The sequence below is a fragment of the Tyto alba genome, unplaced genomic scaffold, assembly GCF_018691265.1.
Source record: "Tyto alba isolate M040663 unplaced genomic scaffold, T.alba_DEE_v4.0 Super-Scaffold_16, whole genome shotgun sequence".
NCBI classification, from domain to species: domain Eukaryota; kingdom Metazoa; phylum Chordata; class Aves; order Strigiformes; family Tytonidae; genus Tyto; species Tyto alba.
Window position 1 is genome coordinate 23,255,240 of NW_024881278.1, and position 24,633 is coordinate 23,279,872.

A 24,633-nucleotide genomic window follows, 5' to 3' on the forward strand; every position below is an offset into this window, starting at 1 on the left:
AGGCCTGACTCAAGGCTTCTCTTGAATTTTCTCCCCCTGTGTTCTTAAATCTCTTTTAATACTTACAGAATAAAGAAAAAGAATGGGCAACTTTAAGGGAAAGTTCTATATGTGTAAGATACCAAAATCCAATTCCATTCTTTTTTAACACTGAAAAGTGTTTAATAAAAGCCTGAAGACACGGCAGTTCTGGTATTGACATTTCTAGTCATTTATGACTAAATCTCCTTTTTTTTTTTTTTTATACAATAGGGTAAAAAGTGCAGAGAAAATGCCCACACTTTTTCCTAAAATATTTGTTATACATTCAGCCAAATTTTATTTTCTTCTGTATTTCCTTGCAAGCCTGAGGAAAATCAGGATTTCAGACTGACTTCTCATCAAGTAGAGTTCTTCAAATTAGAACACAGTCATTCTGTTTTACAGGAAGACATCAGAAGCATAAACAATCTAATGAGGCATCTATAGAAAAAGAAGATACGTTGCTTAATAACATAGGATTTCTGAAAGGGCAACTACTAATGTCTGCTTTCTAAATAAAGATAAAAATGCTACAGTTAGAGCTGACTCATTCTAAAATACCAATTTCTTTTTGACTTGGAGCAGATTAAGAACATAATGGTAGAAATGCACATCTGTTCTCTCATCTACCCTCCAGACCCCTGCAACAATACAAGCACAACTGTTAACACCAGATGAAAACGTGAAGGCTAGAGACAATCCAAGAATAAAGATATTAATATTATTTCCATGATACCACAACATTAGATAACATAAGAAATAAGATCTTAAGTACATTATACTGTTATTTATGATAAGATAGGAAGTTCTAACACCTAAGGAAGAACTAAAAAGGTATTTTCTGTTGGAAAGAAAAGGAGGTTAAAAAGTAGTATGTCGTCCATATTTCAATTTTCCATGTAGAGACTGGTTTTGTTGAAACCATATGGAAATGAAAAGGCCATCAATTAAAAACAGAAATTTAATAAACACAAAATATTTCCCAAATAAATGCCTGTGGTAATCTAATTTCTTGTAAACACCACACTCAACATTCTACAAGAGACCCAGATGGCATATTAACATTTCTGATCTCTTAAATAAAAAATAACAAAAAAAAAAAATGGAGGAAAAAGAGTCATATTACAGACTAATTATTCATAATTCAGTCTCCTATGGAGGACAAGACTACGACTAGTCAGCATGTTTGACTTTCAGAATTATTGATTAAAAGTTCTATTAATAAAGAGCTTTAAGTAAAATCCCAGTATCTAGAGTTCAAAATGAAAAAACAAACACATTGAATATGAAGTCAGTTTGGAAGACTTTTAGCAACTCTATTAATGACTAATACATACCGAGACAAACAGAGACAGAGCGTGAAGGAGAGAGGCAGGCAGGCAGGCATTGGTATCCCCAAACATAGCATATATCTTATAAATAACCCAATACAACTAGAATGAATATTCCTTGAGTTTGTTAGCTGTACATAATAATTTCTTCACTTCTGTTATTTGTATAGTTATGCCTTCCAAATATCACTTTAGCAAAAAGACTGTTAACCAAGTACAAGAAAACAAGAAAACCATGAGAAGGGGACAATTAAGAAAAAAAAAAAAAAACAAACCACACAAAAAACTTCCCATACAGGATTCAAATTTAAGATAAAACAGTTTTCTGAAAAATGCTTTCCTCTACCCCACCACTCTTCAAGAAAGTGAAGGGTTCATAATAAAAATTACTTCCCTACCTGTTCTACAGTAATCAACCCATCTGAAGGTTCAGATGTAGCCCGTGAAGGCAGAAGTTTACACAGGGACCCTAGGAGCAGAGATACTTCCTTCATGCTTCTCCAGCAACATACAAGAACCATTTGAGCTGTGACATCACACATTTGCTTTTTTTTACCTTAAAAATAAAAATCAACATATGTTATAGTGTGACTCGAGGTTCTCAGATGTAGACTTGTAATTTAAACTTCAATTAGCTTGATCTTCTTACAAAACACAATTAGCTATGAAAACAAATTTCTAAACTTGATAAGTCAAAAGATAATTCAGTTTTGCTCACTGCTTTCAGTCCTAAACACTCACTGTACTTTATTCCACTTGAAAAAGGCAGCAGTATACCATTTTACCAGGAAACCAAAATTTTAAAGAGCAGAGGTCTTTTGGTCACAACTGGTATTCACCTGCACACTGAACTGCACAAAAACCTACAACTCCAGGCTCCAACACGTCAATCACTCAATCACTCACTGTGTGTTATTTGGTTTTTAACCCCGGTGGCCCCATATGAAGGGGTCCAGCAAAGGCGTCACGTTGGTAACACAACATCCCCATCTGGTGGCCACTGTGCCACTTTAACATATTTACAGACTTCCCATGAAAAAAAACATATGGCCCAACCAAAACTATTTTAAACATAGGAAAAAACATGTGAGGAAAAGTTCAAATATTTAAGACTTGAAAAGCTTGCATAAACTATTAAATTTTAAAATGTACAGAGACTCTATAAATTTATTCTAACATACACCAAATATGCCAGATTTACAATTTCTTTATCGTCAGGCTCAATTTCATAGCTGCTATTCCTTAAAGTTGACAAATACTATCTAACATTCTACCACTGCAATCTTTCAACTAGAAGCTTCTGCTTATGTAATTTCATGCAAGAGGTTTTACTGCACGAACATATTCCCCACTAGTCTTGTGTACACTGGAGAGGGAAATCACACCAACACCTTTCAACAAGAAATGCTTTAAAAGCATTGCTTGACAGGAAAGGTGTTAAAGATTACCTAGCCAGTGTAGTTAAGGCAATAGAGTCTAGGCCAATATCAAAACAACTCATTTTCACTTATGCTTTAAGAGAGATTAACCACAATCTTCCAGAAACATAGTGAATTTGTCTTTAAAACCATGCCCATGAATAACTAGCTTCTGACAGATTTATTGAAGAACTGAAACATTATATGGAGCAAATGACTTCCAATTTTGATCACCCACGTAAAATGCCTGATGTATAAAGAGTATCTTGATTTAATTACTAATACAGCATTGGATTTACCTCTCATTTCTGTGCAAATATTTTCCATTGGCCCGTGGTCAGCCAGCTTTTCAGACTCTACTTTGCAGTGTTCTTTCAGAATTTTTGCTTGCATAAAATAATCATTTGTGTCCTGTGGTTGTATCTCATGCAGAATCATCTGCAGACGGCTTGTACTTTCTACATATTAAAAAAGAAGAATATTTAAGACAATTTTGTTTCTTTTACTTCCAGTTCTTTATATAAATGTAATTCATTTGGGATATGTAAGTACAAAAGAAAGCTTTTAGCACTAAAAAAAAATACAAAACTGTGGTGATTATGAGGATTAAGGAAAAATGGACTTTACAGTCAACTGTTTTGAAACAGATGCAACAGAAGAATCTGGAAATGTTTTGGGTTTGTTTTTAGTGCAGAAGTCAAGACAACCTCAATCAGATGTTAAAAGACTGACTTAAAATTATGCCATAAAACGAGAAATTGAAACGGAGAAGTGTTAGCTCTAGTTCTGAATCGCTGTAAGAAAAACAGAACTTCAGTAGCTTCAGATTTTAACAGAACTCTTTTGGGGTTTTGTTTGTTCCTTTACCTGAATCACTATCCATTGGAATAAGACCCTCTGGTGATGAACTCTGCACTACTGGTGATACTACAGCAGAGAGTTTGTACGACATCAGAATGAGCCCGGCCACCATTTCCTTCCATTCAGCTAACAATGTCAAGTTACTTTAAAAAAGAAAAATCACAAACAAATAACACAATGTGGATTAACAATGATTTTATATTTAAAAGAAATAACTGAAATTACCAACACTTCCGTAACAGTATTTCTGAAAACTATAAATAGGGTACAGCTTGAAAAGTCCTTAGACTGAGTTTAACACACAAAGGAAGTATCCAACAGCTACCTAAACAGTGCAGCAGCCAGTAAGAGTTCTAAAAGCCACAGGTACTAGATTTCATTACAAATAACACTGTATGCTTTTATGTCCTCCTGAGCAGCTCTTCCACTGTGCTTAAATATGGAGTTACAACTTACTATGTAGCAGTATGTTTTACTTACTTAAAAGGTAATTGCTGCAAAGCCCCAGTTATACAATGCACTCTCCCATACATTGGAAATGATGCTGCTGCTCGAAGCAGAGATTTCTTAGCTTGAAATATTTCTTCTTCAACATTCACCAACAAAACCTTGATAACTAAAATTTTTAAAAATATATATTTGCATTATACATACATGTATTTTGAAAGAAAGAAATCCACTTTAAAGAAATAGGAATAAAGCCTGTTTACACAAATCAATAGAAAATGCACAGCAATTTCCTTGTTTACACTTTTCATTCTTTTGTCATTTAAATAAAAGTTATTGTTGATTTTCAGTTATCTAAATTCCAGTGGTATTTGTTACAGTCAATTTAGTCTCTATCCAAATCAAACAGCAGCTGCGAAAATCACAGCCCAGATCCTATACTCAGGGACAATCCCACAGCTCATGACAAAGTCAAAAGTTGCCTACCACATACTGAAAGTCAGACTTCACCCTTAAAGCCAGGTTAATACAACAAACAGTTCAGCAGATTATTGAATATTGGAAGTTTATGTTTAAATATATGACTCTTATATTAACCACTAAAGAACCTGCCCAATTTTCAAGAATACACGTGACTATATTTTAGTTATACCATGCAGCAGCTCAGTGTCAGAATCAGAATGAATTACAGACCCAAATAACTAACTACAGGTAACTAACATCAGGACGTACTCTGTAACAATGAGACATGAGGTTACCCATGCATTTGCTTAATTTATGGCAACCACAACTATGTTTCAAAATCATGATTTCACTGCAAATTAAGAAAATATTAATAGATATCTGTAGAGAAGCCAATAATGGCACAAAAAAGTATACAGTAGTGAGTTTACTACAAATTACATCCAATGCTTTATTACAAATAAAGTATTTAAAGATTTCAGTTTTATTGCAAATTACAAAAGGTAAAGGAACTCTATTTAATGAATTTGCCAAATCTGTCAGATGCAGAGCCTCTCGGTTTTCATCCAGAGTCACTTAAAGAAAAATATTCCACACAGGAACAAAGCCTAATTACTGCAGAAATGTACGTGCAGGACTGCAAACCACTCAGAAAAATGGTTCCATGTGAAAAGAGCTGCAAGGGGCAGGGCTGCAAATATCAAGTATTGGAACATGACACAGACCAACTACAGTTGCCTTTGCTCTGGGTGAGGAAGCTCTTAGAGGAAGCAGAAGTTCCTTTCCTGCACTTTGGGTGTATAGCTTCATCAGGCTAGCTACCAAGACTTCAATGCCACATTCCTTCTGATTATCATAACAACAAAAGCCATCTACAAACATTCAATAGCTTCAACTTGAACAGGACTAGATTAAGACCTTTAGTAAGGCACCTGGCTTCTTAACAACAAAACAAAATATACTAAGAATTCTATTAGAAATAAGCATCTCTTACTCACTATGCCTCCTACCAAAAGCCTTAAGGAAAAGCAGTGGTGTTTCAAATATAAAAAACATGGGGGTTCATTTCCCCAAAAGCTTACCTGCTAAAGTATTCTTCTCCACTGTACTTACTGATGTGTCTTCATCCATCTGGGGGTTATGGTCAACCCATTTTCCTAAACAAATACGCTGTAGTCCTTCATGATGTACTAAAAAGTTCAATAAATATGAAGCAGTGACACAATCATATGGCTTGGTACTTGTGCTAAGATCCATTGCTGCTTGGAATAGGAGATTTAGATTTTCAGAATCCTGAAAAAAAAAAAAAAAAAAAAAAAAAAACGGGCAAACAATATTGTTCACTTTACAAAGTTTCCATATTGATTCAAATTAAGCTACTTAGCATCCAGGAATCTAAGAACCTGCTTTTTAGTAGGTTTCCTAGTACATCTTTCTTAATAAACACTTATTTTGTACACTGATCATCTTACACTCAAAACATGCACGTATATGTTTAGCAAAGATACAATTACATACACACTGAGGATGGGGACAGTCATTTATAAAGCAGTGTTCAAACATGCTACACTTCACAGGAGGATGGTTTGGTTTGTTTTTTTTTTTTTTTCAAAATACTGTGTTTTATCTGCTAACGGACATCACAGAGAAGCACAGTTTATCAGGAAGCAATATTTGTTCATCAGTACTTCTGAATTTAAAAGTAACATTTTATGAAGTAATAAAAAGAAAAATCAGTATCAAGTCGAAGTGCAAAATTTGGAGAAGTCAAAAAAGGCAATAAGATAATGAAATCTGAGACCAATCAGAAAGGGAAAAGAAAAACTGAGCTGAATTTCTTAAAATGCAAGAGTAACCAAGTCAAAACACCTCAGTCATTTACAAAGGGAAGTCACAGCTAAGCAAGGAGCTTGCATTAACTACTTCTCTGATAGTTCACAGCCATATCCAATGAACTTCCGAAACTCCTTCATCCACTAGTGAAGCAATCCTCCTTAGGTAGGGGCAGAAGCCGTGTAAAAATATCGAGGATGCTAGCAGTGAACACTACTGCAGGCAACTTGTACCTACTTCTAACTTTCAGGAATTATGCTTTCTATGTAACCCAAATACCCGGTACAATACACAACATTCATCTTTCATTAAATTATTCCCTTTAAACCGTATTTAATTACATACCTGTAAATTAAGTGCAACATCACGTAGTTTCATCAGAAGCCCAAATGCCAGAACTTTTACTTCCTCAAAAGTACTGGCAAAACACTGGATCAAAGTTTGGACACGAGTAGAATCAATCTCCTGATCCAACCGGAAGACTTGTGCCTGGCCTGTTCAAAGAAATTGATCCCTCACATAGTTTTGTTGTAATTCTTTTCAGAATAAGCACTGTATCCACATTTTGCTTAGCTATACTAAAAGAAACAATAAAATTTTAGCTAAAGCATTATTTTAATATTACTTAACAGGTTTAAAATGCTATGTTTACTGTTAAAAAAAAAGGCTACCATATCCAAAAATTTACTCTCAGTAACACAGAAAGTAAATTATTGACAAAATCAGAACCCCGTTTATTCACATTAAATTCAGAATTGAAAATAACCTTTATCTTAGCTTTGCTTAAAAAATTATTTTCCTGGATGTAATATTATTAAGTAATTCCTCTCAAAAAAGGTTTAAAACATCAGTGTGTTTTGGGGTTTGGTTTTAGGGGTTCTTTTTGTCCTAAGAATAATCTCCTAAAATGGAAGCTATTACAATTTTTTTGTTTTTATTTAAAGGAGTCATGGTTTCTGGCAACTGACCTAATACTGTAACGAAGCCAGAAATTCTAAGATACAAGTAAGTGTACCATATTCCAGCACAGAACACAACAGCAGCTAAATCTCCTTTACAGAAGCAATGTCAGGCTTCTAAAATCCTAAAACTCCTTCTATAAACAACTTTCAATACACCTTTCTATTAAAAAAAAAAAAAAAAAAAGGCAGTAACAACATACCACAAACTCAATAGTAAAATTAATGCTTTCATGATTTATCAGGGGTTTTGATAAAAGATCAGCTTTTATCCTACATGTCTAATTTCTTAAAAAGAAAAAAAAATATCTAAACTACAATTTAAGACTGAAAACATACTTTTATGTCAGCCATATGATCCAGAGACAAGATTTAGCAAGACCATCAATACTCCAAGGCTCTAATACTTCTTGGTTTGGGGCTGTCATGACATTGTGAAGAAATTTAAATTAACAGCAGCACAACATCATAAACTGTCCAATGAAGTTGCTCCTTATTTAGTATAATAATATTATAACAATATGCAAGCCTTTCCAGTCAAGAGTTTTTATGGTCTCAATATTTTAAATTACATATTATGAAGATGTTACAACAGGAAAAGAGGGTAAAGTTATCAAATATATTGAATCTTGTCCAAAAGTTTTCTTTATAATAACAAAAATTAATTGAAACACCTTGCTGAAAACCAGGCTATGCAAGAAAATCCCAATTTATGGAAGATATTCAACAGGCCGTAAATATTTGCATTTACCAATAGAATTTACTATCCTTCCTTCATATAAAATGAAAGCAACACAGGAAATGCCATAGAAATTAAGGACTCAGAATATCATTTTACTTTGACAGAAATCAACTAACTGGCATAAAACAATCTTCTTCAATATCTCCCATTCCTCAGCCTAGAAATTATGCTTCTCACCTTTTGGAACAGAAAATATTTCTGCTACTGATCCTAAAATAGTTAATGCAGAAAATCTGGTTGGGTGGGATGAACCAGGAAACAGTACCTCAAAAAGTCTGTCACATACAGATGACATGAAATTCTGAAAATCACAAGAAAAATTTTAAGTTTACTTGCTGTCCTACAAACAAAAGTCCAAGTAATTGAATTCAGGACATTCTGCTTTACATTACAAAATTATGGCCTTACAGTTAATTTGGGAAGAATGGGAGGCCTACCCTCATAGTACTGACAAATTCCTTGTTTCCTAGAGTACAGTGAAGGCTGGACAAGCCTTTGGGTTTTTTAAACAAAAGAGTTTCCCTTCCCACTCACATAAAAAGATGGTCATTTTACCAAAATCTTGAAAATTAGTTGAACAAGAAAAGCAGAACTCAAGACAAGAAACAGATTAACACAAAGAAACTGATTATGTAAGCCTTCAAACAGGAATAAAGGACAAACACAAAAGAAGTCTTCATACTGAAGTCTTTGTGCTGAAGCTCTGTCATTCATTCTCTCACTGATCATTCTGGAGAGACAGAAAAAGGCTGAAGCTCAACAGATCTCTATTTCAAGCTCACGTAAGGCATATCATGTAAAACACGCTATTAAACTGACAGCAGCTGATAGGACATTTACCTGGAAACATCTCCAGTCATTCCCTACTTACTGCTGTTTCAGTTCACATCATGGTACAATCCCTCAGAAAATAACCTTTATTGCTTTTGGACAAAATTAACCTTTACAGATACCCTCCAAACACTAATGGGCAATTGGATCATGAGACAACAGTACATTTAGGCAAAATTAACTTGCCTAAGTGCATACAGAGTGGGCAAAGTCCTCAGAACTGTTTTGCTTTACAGGTTTCTTCCCTCTGCACTGCACTATTTCCTAACACAGACAAAGCCTAACTTACCCAGAGGTGTTCACAAGAACTATGAACTATCTTTCAGAAATGCTATCCCACCTCATATCTGTATCTCTAGCACTCTAACTTACTTTATATTGCTGCAAAATCCCCAAAGGATGCCTTTTAGTTGAGTTTTTGAGTAACTTTTGATTGGTTTTATTTCGCTTCAATTTATAAAGCACTTGGGAACTTTCTTGTATCCTACAAAATAACTTTTAAAACAAAAGAAAAACATAGGTAAGGCAATAATCATTAACAGTTAAATAAGGGAAAGGGGGAGTTTCAGTTTATTTTCCAGATCATATTGCTTGTAATTTTTAAAAAGCTTGCATTCAGTATAACACAGAACAGATCCTTCTCTCTCCATTCCAAAACCAAGTTTTTTGCTCCCCATCTCTCTTGTGACCAACCTTTTTCCCCTCCCTCCATACCTCCAACACCTTCTTCCACCTTCCTCCTTAAATCCATGCCTAGTCTTCTCTCACCTCCCCATTTTCTGTGGAACGTATGTTCCTCTCTAAAAAAAGCTCAATTAATGCATGTAACTTTTATACCTTCAGTGTCCCTTAAAGAGTTTGACTCGCCTTGGGAGTGCTTCCCCCAGCTCTTTTATTACCCACTAGTATTAGTTCCTTTGTTACTACACACCCTCTAACACAATTTTTCCATCTCACAACCCTTAGAGTCTGCACCAGGCAGGAATGGAAAGAAATGGACTTCTCTTTTGTTTCTGCCAAACGTATTCATTCATTTTCCCCCCATCTCAAATTAATTATTTTCTCCTTCCACACTGCTTTCTTTTTGCCATTAACATCTTCCAAAATATTCTTTATACATACATGGTTTCCTCATTTTATCCTTATCCTTCTACCGTGATCTACATGTGACCTTGGCAACTTCCACAATGCTGACACGCTCGGTCCCTGCAGACTGTAACAGCACACCACATGTCATGCTGTTCCCTTAATATTCCTCTACGTTTGACTGGGAATTTGCCTGAGGTCTGGTAAGCCTATGCAAGCACACTCTTAGCCCACAACAAAGGCAGCACAAAGTTCGCTGCTTATTCTACAGCACATTGCTTTGCTTTTGGTAAAATATGCATACACTCACATGTTAAGTAACACTCACTAGCATTCACGACCCACTTTTCATACTGTGCCTATCAGTTTTTTGTTAAAGCCATCCTCACTTGCAATGACTTATCACCATTCAGTTGGGTAACAGATACAACATAGTCCTGCTCTTAGAGCTTCTACTCTTTCAGATGAGCAGCTTCATAACATACTCAGAACTTTTTTTTAAATGCTCTACAAGTCACATAATAAGCACATTAGACATTGTTTATAGTTTGAAATTACCTTTCTCAGTAAAGAAGCAATCTGTTGCCTTACTGAAGGAGACTGGCTGTTCAAGTTGTACATCATAAAAAATTGAATTAGCTGCATTTCTTCCATAGACACAATTTCCGTGCTACGATGGGTTTCACAAAGTAAACCTAAAGCATCAATGCAAACCTGAAAGATATTTAGGTGTTAACCACAGAAGAGTTACAGGCACCGATGGCGATACTTTTGTTTTAGAACAATGCTGACAGTATTTAGGATCAAAGCAATTCTTCTAATTTAAAGACACAAAAAAAACGTTGTCCCTTTACCTGATTGTTCTGATGAACTAGACCCTGTTTTATACATTCAGTGGATACAAGACCACTGCTCGTGATATCTGAAAGCTCCAGGTGTCCATGAGCCCTGGCTGTTCTTAGGCATGCCATTAACGCTCCAAGAGCTCCTCTAGTACTGGAAGAGCCTAAAGAAAATGAAAACCAGTAATAATTATAGGTGGAGTAACACAATGTACTAGTTGTAACGCTCATCAGAAACTCCAAATACTTCCACAACACATGACCCTTACCTCCCTTTTATTTTTTACCCCCATAAACCCCAAAAGACAGTGTCTGCCACACATTAAACTAGTTCCAAAAAAGCTTCATCTTGAACATGTAAATCATCATTACAAATACAATGTTTATTTTCTTACCTAGATTAGCATCTGCAGAAGCCTGAAGAATTCTAATCATGTAGCTCAGACTGTCAGGGCTACACTTGAGCAATTTTGGTAAATAGTAATCTATTATATAAGTAGTTTGGTCATGGTTCCCTTCACACAGTATTACTAGAAGAGGAGAAACCCAGATGTCATGCCATTGATCAATCCAGGTGCTTTCTTGAGAACTCGAAGTAAAATGGGCTTTGTGATTTGTAAACATGGTTTCCAAAAGATCACTAGCATAGGGTGCAAGAGACTGATCATTCATCACATCCAAGATTTGCACTGGAATTGTCCTGTCCAACTGTAGTATATTTTCAGCACCCACACACTCCACAAGACAGCCAAGAGAAGCGTATTTCCCTTTCACATGCCATTCCAAGCTCAGTAAACGCTTTATTAGCCTTTCAAAGAATGGGTCTGATTTTTCATTGAAGCCAGTAATGGTGCTTCGGTGTATCTGAAGAAGATTCTTGAATATCAGTTTGGTTTGGTGTCTAACAGCATCCAGAGGGTGTTCCCAGTGTGTATAAATGTATTCCAGCAGCTTCCCAATTACATCTGAGTTTCCATTAAGTTTGATTTTTAGATTTGGGGAGTCTGAAATGAGGGCAGCCAGTGCTGCATTAGTCCAAATAGCAAGGATTCTAGACAAAGAGGTTGTCATACTGGATTCTTTTAACCTTTTAAAAAGAACAATAAAGAAGAAGTTATTTGTATTTGTCAGTTTTTTCAAAATACAATTTTTAATTTCAAAGTAAATATTCTTTAGTTTAGCTCACACTGAAACAGGTGAGGAGACACTAACCATCCACTGAAGGAAAGGAATTAACACAAAAAGGAGGTGATGAATTGGATGTTGCAAAGTGTATACTTAGTTACCTGACGTGCTGTCAACTGGTCACAGCTAAATCCCCCAAATACAGGAGAAAGAAACCTGACAAGCCACTACACTTGCTATTTTAAAAACAAAAATTAACATCCACATGGCAATATTTGAGCAGCATTATATTATTGCATACTTCTTGAAAATATAAGGAAAACTTTTCATTGCCCTATAAAACCACAAAAACTGAGTACCATATGCGCAAGGACAAAATCACAAAATTGAACAAAAGTTGAACTGAATATATTTTGATATCTGATGGTAGTCCATCAGATGCAAGCAGACGATGCTTGCAACCAGAAAAAACATGTTATTTCGAGTATTCCACCCATTGGCATACTTTGTTTTCTTCTGTACTTTTAAACGTTATGTCCTGAAAGTAAAGTTTATCTGCCTACATAACTGATTCTACCACATCTTACCATCAGGTAGTTGGTAAACTAATCCCACTTAGGTTGGAAAAACAAAATTTCATTTTAGCACGCAAGAGAAAATTGTAACTTAGAACTGTCTATGCAATATCAAGACCTATTTTTCAAACTTAAAGAGTTATTATACATATATTAAAGAGATTACACGTCTTTGGCAGAAACTAGTATCGTTACACTGAAAACACCAAAGAGATATTCCACCAGGACCATATGAGCCATGCAAAGATACAAATAAAAAGATTAACCCTCTCCTTCCAAACATAAATACATATCAAAACACAGGCTTACTCTGAACTCAAAGACAACAAGACTGATGCGATATCTAATAATAGTTTCTCTCCATTTTCACCCATGCTGCCATTCTTCCACTCCAGCATAGCCAGTGCTCCGTGGCAAAGGAACAGAAGGACCGAGTCAGGGAGTTCTTCCGTGCACAGAGTCCCACAGTTACTCACAAACCACTCTGGCACGCCCGCATGGTTCACTGACCCAAGAAGCAAGTCACTGATCTGTAACAGCAAAACAACATCCATTATAGTACCTCAGCACAGGAGAACAGCTATCTTGTGCATAATCGAGAACCTCAGAAGATATGAAGAGATTTCTTGCACATGGTTTTTCTCAAATTCAAACTCCTAGTTCTATTATTCCATACACAAGCAGGGAATAAAGGATTTACAATACAGCAAAAGACTGATACAGAGGTTGGCAAGTCCTGCTATCCTATCAGCAAAGCCTCCAAACAACACTATGACATTTCACATTCTTTAACAAAGAAATACACTTACCAAGGAAGGTAATTCTTCAACTGGCTCATACATAGCTTTAGTAAACAGAATAACAGCCAGTCCTGAGGTAGTCTGAACAGTTTGCAGGAGAGTTGCTACATGGCAGAGAAGGGTATTTTATATTAGAGTGCAGCAAACATTGTGTGCTAGAACTATGTATCAAAACTATAAAGATGGTATTGAATTTTCCTAGACTACTTGTAGCTGTATAATCACAAATCTGCAGCGTCCATGTGGTAGCAAGTATTAATGAATTTATACTCCAATGTAATAAGAAACTATTAATACCTTTTAACAAACAGAAAAGACTGCATTGCTCAGTAAGACAAGGATGACTGTGGCACAGTCTACTGACATTTATATTCAATTCTACTGTACAAAAATATCTGTACAAGTAAACATAATTAGCTGTAGTGCACAAATAAATAGTTCTGACAGCATAATTCATAGATGTATAAATTTCCGGTAGGCAAAAACATTTGGTGAGTCTCAAAAGTATTTCTGTAGGTTTCTGAATTATTAGTAATAGCGTTTACCTCACTTTTTGTAGTAGGACCAGTTAAACTGCACGCTCCAAAATTATAATCTACAAATCATAGCTCACCAAAAGACCTACTACTGCTCCCACTCCCATTAATCTCAGCAGCTCAATTTCCATTCAAAATAACCCAAGTTTTTATACATACAGGTTATATTTACTACAAAGACAAGACTGACTTAATAAAAATATTTGGGTTTAAATGTTACTAAACTTACCATCCATGAGAAAGTTTGTGGAGCTTTTCAGTAAACTACACATACTTTGCCAAACAAAAGACTCATGGTGTTTCCAAAGACTTCCCTGGATATTTTCTTGCAATTTCTGTACAAGCATCATTGCAACTTTAATGGCCATCAGTAAATCATGCATCAGCTGAGTCTGAACAATACGATTTCCATGATTCTTTCTGTGGAAATAACAGACAGACATGCACACAAAAAAGAAATTAAAACCGTTCTTCACTGTTCCCAGAAAACTATATTGTGTCAACTTCAGATAGAATTAATGGTAAATATATAAATATATGAAAAGAAGAAGCAGACTCAAGGGCAGTGTTTTAAAATTAAGTTAACAAACATAACGAAAAATTCTACTACAGTTTCTGCAGGCTCCTGTGACAAACTTCCTCCTGAGCAGAGCTGAACTTTGCCAGGAACATTTTAAAAAGACCAACAGAATACAGTGCTGCTCCTTTCTCATTCTTCAAGCACTTTGCCCACATGCAAAGCATATTTCTAAGATTCGATTCTCTTCTAACTTGAATAACAGGCAACATGTAAACTTCTAATGTACAAAACACTCCACTAAGCACTCTTCTGGGTACATTATGAGAGACCAGAGTGAAGCCGCTTCACTTTATGCAACGCTGGAAAACGTCAAGATATTTAAATGATGACTGCTGTGACAGACTAAACAGAGTATCAATAATGAATTAAACACTCATGGAAAGTGGAAGACTATTACTCTACCTGAATTTTAATAAGTGTATCTATTAATTACAGTGTTCAGTCACAATTCAGATAGCAAAACCACAAAGGCCTCCCTTAAAAGTAGTAGCTCTAAACCAGTATCAGTGCCTTAAATGTTACTGCCTTGAATTTTCTTCCTTTCCTCTCTTATTTTATATCATCATATTGCCACAAAAGAAACATTCAGCAGTAGTTTGTTGGTTTTGTTTTGTTTTTTAAAAAAATGTATCATTGTAAAATGACGCACCCATCTTTTATCAATATATGGCTATCAAAGTGATATTCCTAACCACACCAGGCTATCTTGCAAGAGTGAAACAAAAACAGATAAAATACAGTTTATATTGAATTCACTTGCCTGTTTTCTTCCTGTATGTCAAGTAGCGACTTCTGCAGAAACTGAAGAACTAGTGAAAATAATTACGGTATGAATTTATTTAAAAGAGCAATAGAACAGGAAAATTCCAGCAAAACAATCATGCATACACATCATACCCAGACACAATGGACAGTTATCCATATAGTGTTGTTTCGACCACTCCATAAACAAATTAAACTGACTTTTCAGTGCAGACCCAAAGAAGCAATGCTGAAGCAAAATCTCAAGCTGGTTTGCAACAACCTGGTACAAAACAAGAGTTTCCAACCTGCTTGGCCTAATCCAAAGAGGTATTCAGAGTTCTGGTTCCTCAATGAAAAACTGAAATTACCAAGAGCTAAAGACAGAGCAGCAATAAAGGTCCACAGGAACCTGTGAACATTACCTGCTGTTGTGGTTTGAGCCTGGTCAGCAGCCAACCACCCCACAGCCGATCACCCACCCTTCCCCTTCCACCTGGGAATAGGGGAGGGAATTGGAGGGTTAAGGGAGATTCACAGGATGAGATAGAAATAGTTTAATAATGGTAATAGAACAAGAACAATGACAGTAATAGAAAATATAAACAGGCAATGCACAAGGTAATTGCTCACCACCAGCTGACCAATACCCAGCCCGTTCCTGGCTAGCGATCCCAAAATACCAAGATCCCGCAACTGCAGTCCCAGAAGCAAGTGAGAGAGAGTGAGCCCCTTCCTGACCACCCCTCCTCTTTGAACTGAGCATGACACTCAATGATATGGAATATTTCATTGGCCAATTTGGGTCTGGTGCTCTGTGCTCCCTCCCTGCTTCCTGTGCCCTTGCGCATGGGCAGGACATGGGGAGTCGGAGAGTCCTTGAAATCTCGGTAGCAGATGAAAACATCAGTGTGCTATCAGCATTCTTCTCATACCAAACCCAATGCTAAACCCAAAACACAGCACTCTTCTAGTTCCCAAAAAGGAACATTAACTCTATTTCAGCCCAAACCAGGACACCTGCATGCCACGGGCACAGTGTGTCAAGTTATCCCGTATTACCAGTATATCAGACTTTTGCCAAATTATGACCAAACAAAATTTCCTGCCATAGCAGGTCGAGGCTTGCTATGGTCAAGACTGGCTGTTAACAGCTCAGTGTTACCACATCCAGCTTAACAATGAGGCATAGGACAGAGAATACTTCATGTAAAGTAGCCATTAGCTCCCCCAGCCCTTTAAGAATCACTCACTGGTACCTCTTCAGATTTATATCTAGGGCTGCTCAATAAAGCAAGATTGACCCCTGGAAATTAAAGGTATAAATCAAGGGAAAGTCTGTGACAAAAAAAGTACCATATGAGGGTACTAGTTATTAAAAATTAGCCAGGAGGAAATCAGATCCGAGAGATCTTTATGCCTACCTCACGTTACTTCACACACAACCCTCCCCCCAATAATCTACAATGAAACATATTTTACTGTAAATATAACTTTACCTTCTTCAAACAGGTTCTTAATACTTGCTCTACCTAGAAGAAAGAAAATACATTTTAACTACTGAATACTAGCCAATACTACCTATTTTACATAGATCAAGTGCAACAATTACTATTAGGTGCCGCACCAAGATGCAAACCAACATTGAGCAAGTTGAAACAGAAAACAATATATGCAATGTTATCATACCTAAACTGAAGTCCTCCATACAGGAAGCAAGATTGTCCAGTACTTTTCTGTACAGATATACATCCGTGGTTTTCAGTTCCTCCCCAAGGCAACATACAAAGCTTTGTACAGCTAATGTCATGAACTGTTCAGGAAGACCATTGAGTGAACTGGAACAATAAGAAACAGCACAATCAGTCAGCTCGTACCAAGATGTTAACTATCCGCTCGACTAAAGTCAGCGTCAGCTAAAACTCCAGTGACAGATAGATGTTTCTCCCTGCATGAAAACATTCTGTTTTAAAATAAACATGCATGTTCTAATTTTGCAGCTAGAAAACCTACCAAAGAGGTATAAATCTGCAGCATGCAACCAAATACAGGATGGAGGCCCTGCATCTCTCAGTGGGACAAAAAAAAAAAAATGTTTTCAGACACAGAAATGAAGACAGATGAGCACTTGTTGTGGTTTGGGCCTGATCGGCAACCAACCACCACAGCTAGTCACCCTCCCTTCCCCCTCCCCACCTGGGAATGGGGAGGGGATCAGAGGGGTGAAGGGAGACTCCCAGGCTGAGATAAGAACAGTTTAATAACGCCAATAAAACAAGAACAATAACGATGATGGGGGGAAAACAAAAAGAAATATATACACAGGCAATGTACAGCGTAATTGCCCACCACCCGCTGACCAATACCCAGCCCGTTCCCGGCCAGCGACCCCGAGATACCAAGGTCCCACAATCGCAATCCCGGAAGCGAGAGAGAGAGAGCGAGCTCCTTCCCAACCACTCCTCCTCTATATAGTGAGCATGACGTTCCATGATATGGAATATTTCACTGGCCAGTTAGGGTCAGGTGCTCTGTCCGTGCTCCCTCCCTGCTCCCTGTGCCCTTGTGCACGGGCAGGACATGGGGACTCAGAGAGTCCTTGAAGTCTCGGCAGCAGCTGAAAACACCAGTGTGCTATCAGCATTTTTCCCATACCAAACCCAAAGCTAAATCCAAAACACAGCACTCATCTAGTCCCTGAAAAGGAATATTAACTCTCTTTCAGCCCAACCCAAGACAGCACTGCATCTTAAAAGTGTTAAGGCTGTAATAAATTCAGTAGAGAAACACAACAGTAATTTTGCAACAGAATTATTTAATTGCAATAAAAATAGGCACAAGAAACCACAGTTCAGTTATGATTCCTATGAACAGCTTTCTCTTGGCACTGTCAATGTTGAGATTTTTTTAATTTATTTTAAATTTCTACTCTAATAACAGATTTTAAAATTCAAAGTGCTAATTACACCCTATGTTGTCTTTCCAGTAATGAAACAGATCAAAATGCTACTTTGAAGTTATTTATCCAATGATATATTGCATTATTTATAATTAAGATTTTTAACTAAGAAAGAAAGAAAACTAGTACATATTCACATATTAGTAATATTCACAAATTAGTAAAATTTTCAATAATTAAACTACAGCAATTTGTAGTGCATGACAAATTACTCACTTCTAGGTAAGGAAAGCATTCTAAAAAAATAAAGGCTTACTATTCAAATTTTTACCTTGCTAATACTTTTTTCAAGGGATTCTTCACACCCAGTGAAAAATACGTCTCTCCCAAAATATCCAAACAAGCTTTAACCATAGGATCACATGCACAGTTTTGATCCATCTTCTTCACCAGTGGCATAACCTATAACCAACAGAACACATGATCAACAAAAACTCTGGATATACCCGCATCATTAATAGAGGCAGAATTCTCTCTTGCCCAAGTATATGGTACAAAACTGTCCTATCATTCATACGAAACTCAAATCTCATTGAGTTTCAGGTGTTGAATAACATTCCAAGAACGTCTCTAATACCAAAAATACATACATACTCAATAGGAAACCTAGTATCACTTGCCTTCATCATTTTCAGTAACTGTAGCCCTTGCTAATTCAAATGCTAGAGCTACATTTCTATCCAATGCGTGTGCAGTGCTAACAACTGCTTTTTATCTGTTTCCAGGAATGTTTAAAACATCATAAAGTCTATTTTAGAACCGTATTTCCCATTAACAGTGCACATAACACACAGTTACCAAAAACCACACTAACAACAGTGAAGTCTTACTTGTTTAATACACTGGATCTGCTGGATGCCATCGCTCAGCTGTGCGCAGTGCAGAAGTAGAGATGCCAGGTTTTGCTCTTCAGCCTTTGAAAACCCTACGTTTGCAAGAGTCTCTTTTTAGAAAAGAATTACAATAAGCAGTATAAGCAATACATAATTTATAGTAAGAAAACACTGCTTAATTCTTAGGTCTTTTTCCCGTTCCAGTAAACCTCCTGGTGCCACAACCCCTTAAGTCACCTTACAACACCTTAACACCAATTGTTTTTCTAACAAATTAAAAAAAAACACCATTTTTTTTTTCTAACCAATTAAAAAAAATGCACATTTCACTATAACATAATAGGAGGTCTCATCTTCAGTTTCACAAAATCAGAGCATGGCTGAAGTCAGGAGGGACCTCTGGAGGTCATCTGGTCAAATCCCACTGCCCAAGTAGGGTCACCTGGAGCAGGCTGCCCAGGACCATGGCCAGATGGCTTCCAAGTACCTCCAGGAGTGGAGGCCCCCCTACTTCCCTTGAAAAACTGTGCCAGTCCAAAGACAAGGTGCTCTAAAGGATTATTTTAACTCTGCCAAGGTAAGAAGCCATTGTCATTACAAAATAAAAACAAACCACAAAAGAACACACACACCTAAAACTCACAAAACCAGCAGAAATAAAACATAACAAGAAAAAGACAAAATAACCAAACAGATCAATTCCAGTAGCTACTCAAATGCATTCTACCAACAGAAAAAGAAATTATACATTAGTTCACAAAAAAACACCCCACTTACTCTGAAGTTTTTCAAGCTGCTGCTGATCAAAAAAGAACGCATCTACCTGAACTTCCTTCTTCTTTTTTAGAACCATTTTAGATGATTAAAGGATACCTGATCAAAAAAAAAAAACAAAACAAAATACCCCCCCAAAACAGGTCACATTGTTTTAAAAGCACAATTACAAACACTTCCTATGATAACGATCTTTTCACTGTCCTGAAATAACGTTTGTTGGATTATCTATGTTTTGGTTTTTTGTTTTTTTGGGTTTTTTTCTTTGTTTGTTTGTTTTTTTTTCCAAAATAACAGCTCTCTTTATCAACTATTTCAAGTATTTTGTCCCAAATTCACCCAGACTTCATGGCACAAAATGGAAGTCACAGAAAAGAGAATTTGCTGAATGAATGACAAGCTATCTCACTTGTTATGTAGCCTGTGGCATACCCCTGGATCAGAGTTTGAAAATACCATGAAGAAGCATGGAAATAACACCACAAAACCTCTGTTGCTCTGCTTTACTCTTTAAAATTCATTCAACCTGCATTAATGTAACATCAGAACTCTGTAACAAAGCAATTTTGTTTCTTTAAAACATATCACCTAGTTCCGCATTTGCTATAATGGATGTTACAAATAGCAAGTTATGTTTTCTCCTTTCAGGTAATGGCGATTTAATGTGCACGACAGTTTCACTGACTTCCGAGCTCGTTCTGTTGGCACAGAAAGGACCTTTGCAGGTCAGCTGGTCCAACCCCCTGCTCAAGCAGGGCCACGGCCAGGTGGCTTCTGAATGTTTCCAAGGACGGAGACTCCACAGACTCTCTGGGCAACCTGTGCCAGTGCTTGGGCACCCTCACACCCCATCTGGTGCTTCCCGATGTTCAGAGGGCCCCTCGGGTGATTCAGCCTGCGCCCACGGCCCCTTGACCCGGCCCCGTCTGCTTAGCACCCTTCCTCCTCCGATTTATATACACTGAAAAGATCCCTCGATCGATCATCTAGTCCCAGTTGAGAGTCGGCAAAAAGCACCACTCCTTTTATTTTCTGTTAAAAACAGATGGCCTCAGCCTCCTTTCCCAAGGGAGCGGGCACCACGCGACGGCACTCACCAGCGCGCCGGTGCCCGGGTGGGCTAACCCACACGACAGCCCCGCCAACCTCCGAGCGGCCTGCGGGCGGCAGGAGCCCGGCTGACGGCGCCTCAGAGGGGGACGCGCCCGGGCCCCGCTGCCATGCGAGCGCTCCGCGCCCACGCGACCGACCGAGACGGCCCACGCAACCCCGCGCCCCACAGCAGCTCCCAGCGCGCTGCCGGGCCGGGCCGGGCCGCACCCGCCGCCGGCTCAGGCGCCGTCCCCGGGGCCTTCCCCCCGCCCGCTGCGCGGCGCGGGGGCAGCGCGGCCGCCGCCATGGAGGCCGCGGCGCGGCGGAGGGGAGGGGAGGGAGCAACAGAGGGGACGGAAAACGCCGGGAGGCCCCTGACCCGAGGGGAAACTCACCCACGGGCGCCTCTTACCTCCCCGGTGTCCGCCGCCCCGCCCGCAGGCAGCCGGAGCCGCCAACCAGGGCGCGGGGGCGGCCCCCGGGGCGCTCCCCGCCCCCGGCCCGGCCCCCGGCGCCGCCGCCGCCGCCCGGGACCGCCCGGCCCGCTGGTGCCGAGGAGCCGCTGCAGGCCCCTCGCGGGGGGTGCCCGCCCGGGCTCCGGCCGCCATTTGGCAGCGCCGCGGCTGCCGGCCCCTGCGCTTGGCCGCGGCCGGGTTTCTGTGGAAAACACCCGTCTTCACCCAAAGAGAAACCACCGTGAGGGTCGCTGGCCTTTGCAAGGCAGGGCGAGCTTTCCTGATTTTAAAACGCACTCTTAACCTTGAGGAAAAAATGGTGGTAACTTTGATGATGGCAATACCTTGTGTTTCTCTCCGAGTAATTCTGCTCCCTCCTCAGTCCCTGAGTTTTCTGAACAGTTTGAAGTAAATACCGCGGTTTTAAGAGCCTAATTTTTTTAGCCCAAAAGAAGGGTTCTTTCACCCGGTGTGCAAGCTAATGCATATGGGAGGGCGAGGTATTTCTTTTATTTCATGTCTGTGCAGAGATGGGTGTTTGGTGGTAATTCCACAAATCTAGCACACCACACAAAGAAACTAACACCTATTTATCTTCTTACAGGATTAGTAAAAACCTATCTAAATTTACACTCACTGGTCCCTAATTACCATTCCACCTGCTATTGGTCAGTTATATTTAAATTAGCATGCATGCCCCTTGAAGGTGTGAGATGGCAAGCCTTTTTGATCTCGAATTGAGTCGGTGGTCACAATCCCCCCCTGCTGCCTTTACCTTTCTCCCAGTCACCAGATTTTTGCTGACTTCATGCTTTTGGGGCAAACACCCAGCCTTTGGATCTTTATGGGGCAGGATGTTCGCCCCTTGCTATTGGTTCAGCTCCTCTTCGAGGATACAATGGTTAGCAAGGCCTTAATCATTTTATACAAAGTATCAAGCTTACACAACAGAGCCAATGTTTAGTGGTCTTCCTTACAAGATCAGTGCAGTACATTCAGTCCTAAATTGAAGTGTTACTACAGCTTAAGCATTAACTCAGTCTACAGCCTGTCCTGTGCCCTTGCTGTGCCCAGCAGCTGGTAAGCATTCCTCCGGAGCCGACCGCATTTCAGGACCAGAGGAAGCAAAACCCCATGAAGCAAGCATCCAACGCAAATCAAACTCCTCAACTCACGAATCCTTTCCTGTTTCTTCCCTTTTTTTTTTTTTTTTTTTCCCAAGGAGCAGAAAGAGGCTTAAATAAACATTTTGCAAAAATCCAATAAACTTCATTTGGAAAGCACCCTCTACTTGTTTGTTTCCTCTTAACCATCCCTCGATCCTTTATAACAGTCCTTAATTTGTCAGCACTTCCACATTTTATTTAACTGTAAAATGATGAACAAAACCCAGTTATTTTTTATATATATAAGCATTTCAGTTTTAGCCAGAGCAGATTTTTTTTAAGTTTTCAACATCCATGTCATGCACGTTTCACATTTCTTTCAGGTCCCCCATACGAACATAATCTAAGTAACAAATATGTAATTTGCAAGCAATAGACTATCAAATGGGGATAGTCTTTCCCAGGTCCCCGAGTTGTACCTAGCAAAAGGGAAATCTTGCACTGATTCTGAAACTGGCTATTGCGAAACTGCTTATTGTAAGATGTCAGCTCAACATAGCAGTCACACTCCCATGAAGATCTAAGAGCAACGTTTTGGTAAAGAAAAGGAGAAAAATACAACAAAACCCATTCCTTGCCACTTGACTTTCACCCAACAGTGATTTTCGTAGCCATCTAAAGCAGCTAGAGTCCATAAGAGTCTGTTCAGGACTTTCAACAAACTTCTGGATGACCCTTTAACACTTAAGTTTCACAGTACCTTCTGGCTTCTGACATGGTAATGCCCAAAGGAATTGAGAAAAAGTTTAACCATACCAAAACACAAGGAAAATAATTTGAGTTTTTCTCTGTTAGTTGGTTGATTTCCCCTTTGTTTTATGTTCAGCCATTTCTAGGAGACTGACACAGTTATTTGGCCCTATGCAGCTCAGCGACCTGATTAAAATCCTGGACTATTTCCAGCTCAGAGACTGAATATTCGTATGTGATTTAACCCTCCAACCAAATCAGACAACGCATCCTCACTTAGTGTAAGCAAAGTCTCCAACAAGCTAAGCTAAGCCTCCAGTTCCTTCAGCTCAATTCTGTACCTGCACATTTTACATTCGGTGTGATCCTCTTCCTACACATTCCCCAATTTCAGGGGAACCCTTTCCAGGGCTCCAGCTCTCTGTATTCCAGCTCATTTTCTGTAACACTATGGATAACTTTCCAGCAACTCTCTGCTTTCCAAAGGAGCTTTAATTTCCCCAAATTTTTCCAGTCAGAGGAAGCATCAATCCTAGGGAGCTGTCAGGTAACAGCCAAAGAATCCACGCTTCGTAGTGCAATGTAAAATAAAGAGGCGTCTCAAGAAATGAAACAACAGCATGCAAGACCCACACACTGCAATCGTTCTGTTCTCCAAGAGCACCAAACTTCCAGTATTCAAAATAACTTATTTAGAACTAGCTCTCATACCACCTCTAAGTAGCTCACCAAGAATGGGTGATTAGGCTTAACTACCTAAGTCACTCTGTTTTCATAATTTCTGTTCTGCTGATAAGGAGCAACAGACCCTTGAATTACTGGTGTTGTGGCTCCACTGTGCTCTGCTGTGTGCCAGAGATCTTGCAGAGACCAAAAAAGAAATCACGTTAGAAACTGCTAGAGAGAGAATAAAAAACAAACTAGAAAGCATCACTATGTCATGTATAAATACACCTAAACCTTGGATGGTGTGTGCTGTCTTCAACCCTACACAAAAAGAACATAGTAGGACTGTCAGAGGTGTGAGGTGGGGTAAGAAGGACGGCCAAAGGTAGAGAGGGGCTTCTCTGTGAAACTATTAAAGAGAGTAAGTAACTTCACTCTCACAGAGAAACTACTGAAATGGAATACAACAGAATTTTCTAAAATAATATTTCAGTGTCTCTGCAAAAAATAAGGGGCATCAAATGAAAAAAGGAGATGGCATGTCCAAAACTAAATGAATTATTTAAACCATGGAGCTCATCAATTATATTTGTTCGAAAGCAGCTGGACTAACTCGTGCAAGGGAAAAAACAAAACAAAACAAAACAACAAACAAACAAAAACCCAAACAAAACGGCAAAATTTGCAAAACACGAAACTTCTGGCTCACAAAGTCCCTGAACCACAAAGCAACTGGAGACTGGGAGGGTGTTTTGGGTAATGACACTTAACTTCCCCGGGCACTGGCTGAGGATGACAGTCAAGCGCC

General features: G+C 38.6%; 1 protein-coding gene across 2 annotated transcripts in view; it reads right to left on the reverse strand.

The window, feature by feature from the left end:
- The window catches only part of THADA (THADA armadillo repeat containing), a 164,757-nt gene extending 143,687 nt beyond the window's left edge, over positions 1-21,070 (reverse strand). The window contains exons 1-21 of one of the 2 annotated variants that reach the window (XM_042789349.1): positions 20,854-21,070; positions 19,760-19,855; positions 18,980-19,092; positions 18,421-18,551; positions 16,880-17,028; positions 16,690-16,722; positions 15,210-15,258; positions 14,099-14,289; positions 13,343-13,437; positions 12,843-13,063; positions 11,229-11,920; positions 10,846-10,997; positions 10,550-10,705; positions 9,278-9,400; positions 8,252-8,375; positions 6,719-6,867; positions 5,623-5,833; positions 4,112-4,247; positions 3,638-3,774; positions 3,070-3,228; positions 1,751-1,908 (exon numbers count right to left, since the gene is read on the reverse strand). In XM_042789349.1, coding sequence (XP_042645283.1) covers positions 1,751-1,908; positions 3,070-3,228; positions 3,638-3,774; positions 4,112-4,247; positions 5,623-5,833; positions 6,719-6,867; positions 8,252-8,375; positions 9,278-9,400; positions 10,550-10,705; positions 10,846-10,997; positions 11,229-11,920; positions 12,843-13,063; positions 13,343-13,437; positions 14,099-14,289; positions 15,210-15,258; positions 16,690-16,722; positions 16,880-17,028; positions 18,421-18,551; positions 18,980-19,092; positions 19,760-19,835 — 3,255 coding nt within the window. In that variant the 5' untranslated portion in view covers positions 19,836-19,855; positions 20,854-21,070. The remainder of the gene's footprint in view (positions 1-1,750; positions 1,909-3,069; positions 3,229-3,637; positions 3,775-4,111; positions 4,248-5,622; positions 5,834-6,718; positions 6,868-8,251; positions 8,376-9,277; positions 9,401-10,549; positions 10,706-10,845; positions 10,998-11,228; positions 11,921-12,842; positions 13,064-13,342; positions 13,438-14,098; positions 14,290-15,209; positions 15,259-16,689; positions 16,723-16,879; positions 17,029-18,420; positions 18,552-18,979; positions 19,093-19,759; positions 19,856-20,853) is intronic. The other variant, XM_042789350.1, reaches the window with a different exon arrangement.
- Between the last annotated feature and the right edge of the window lie 3,563 nt (positions 21,071-24,633).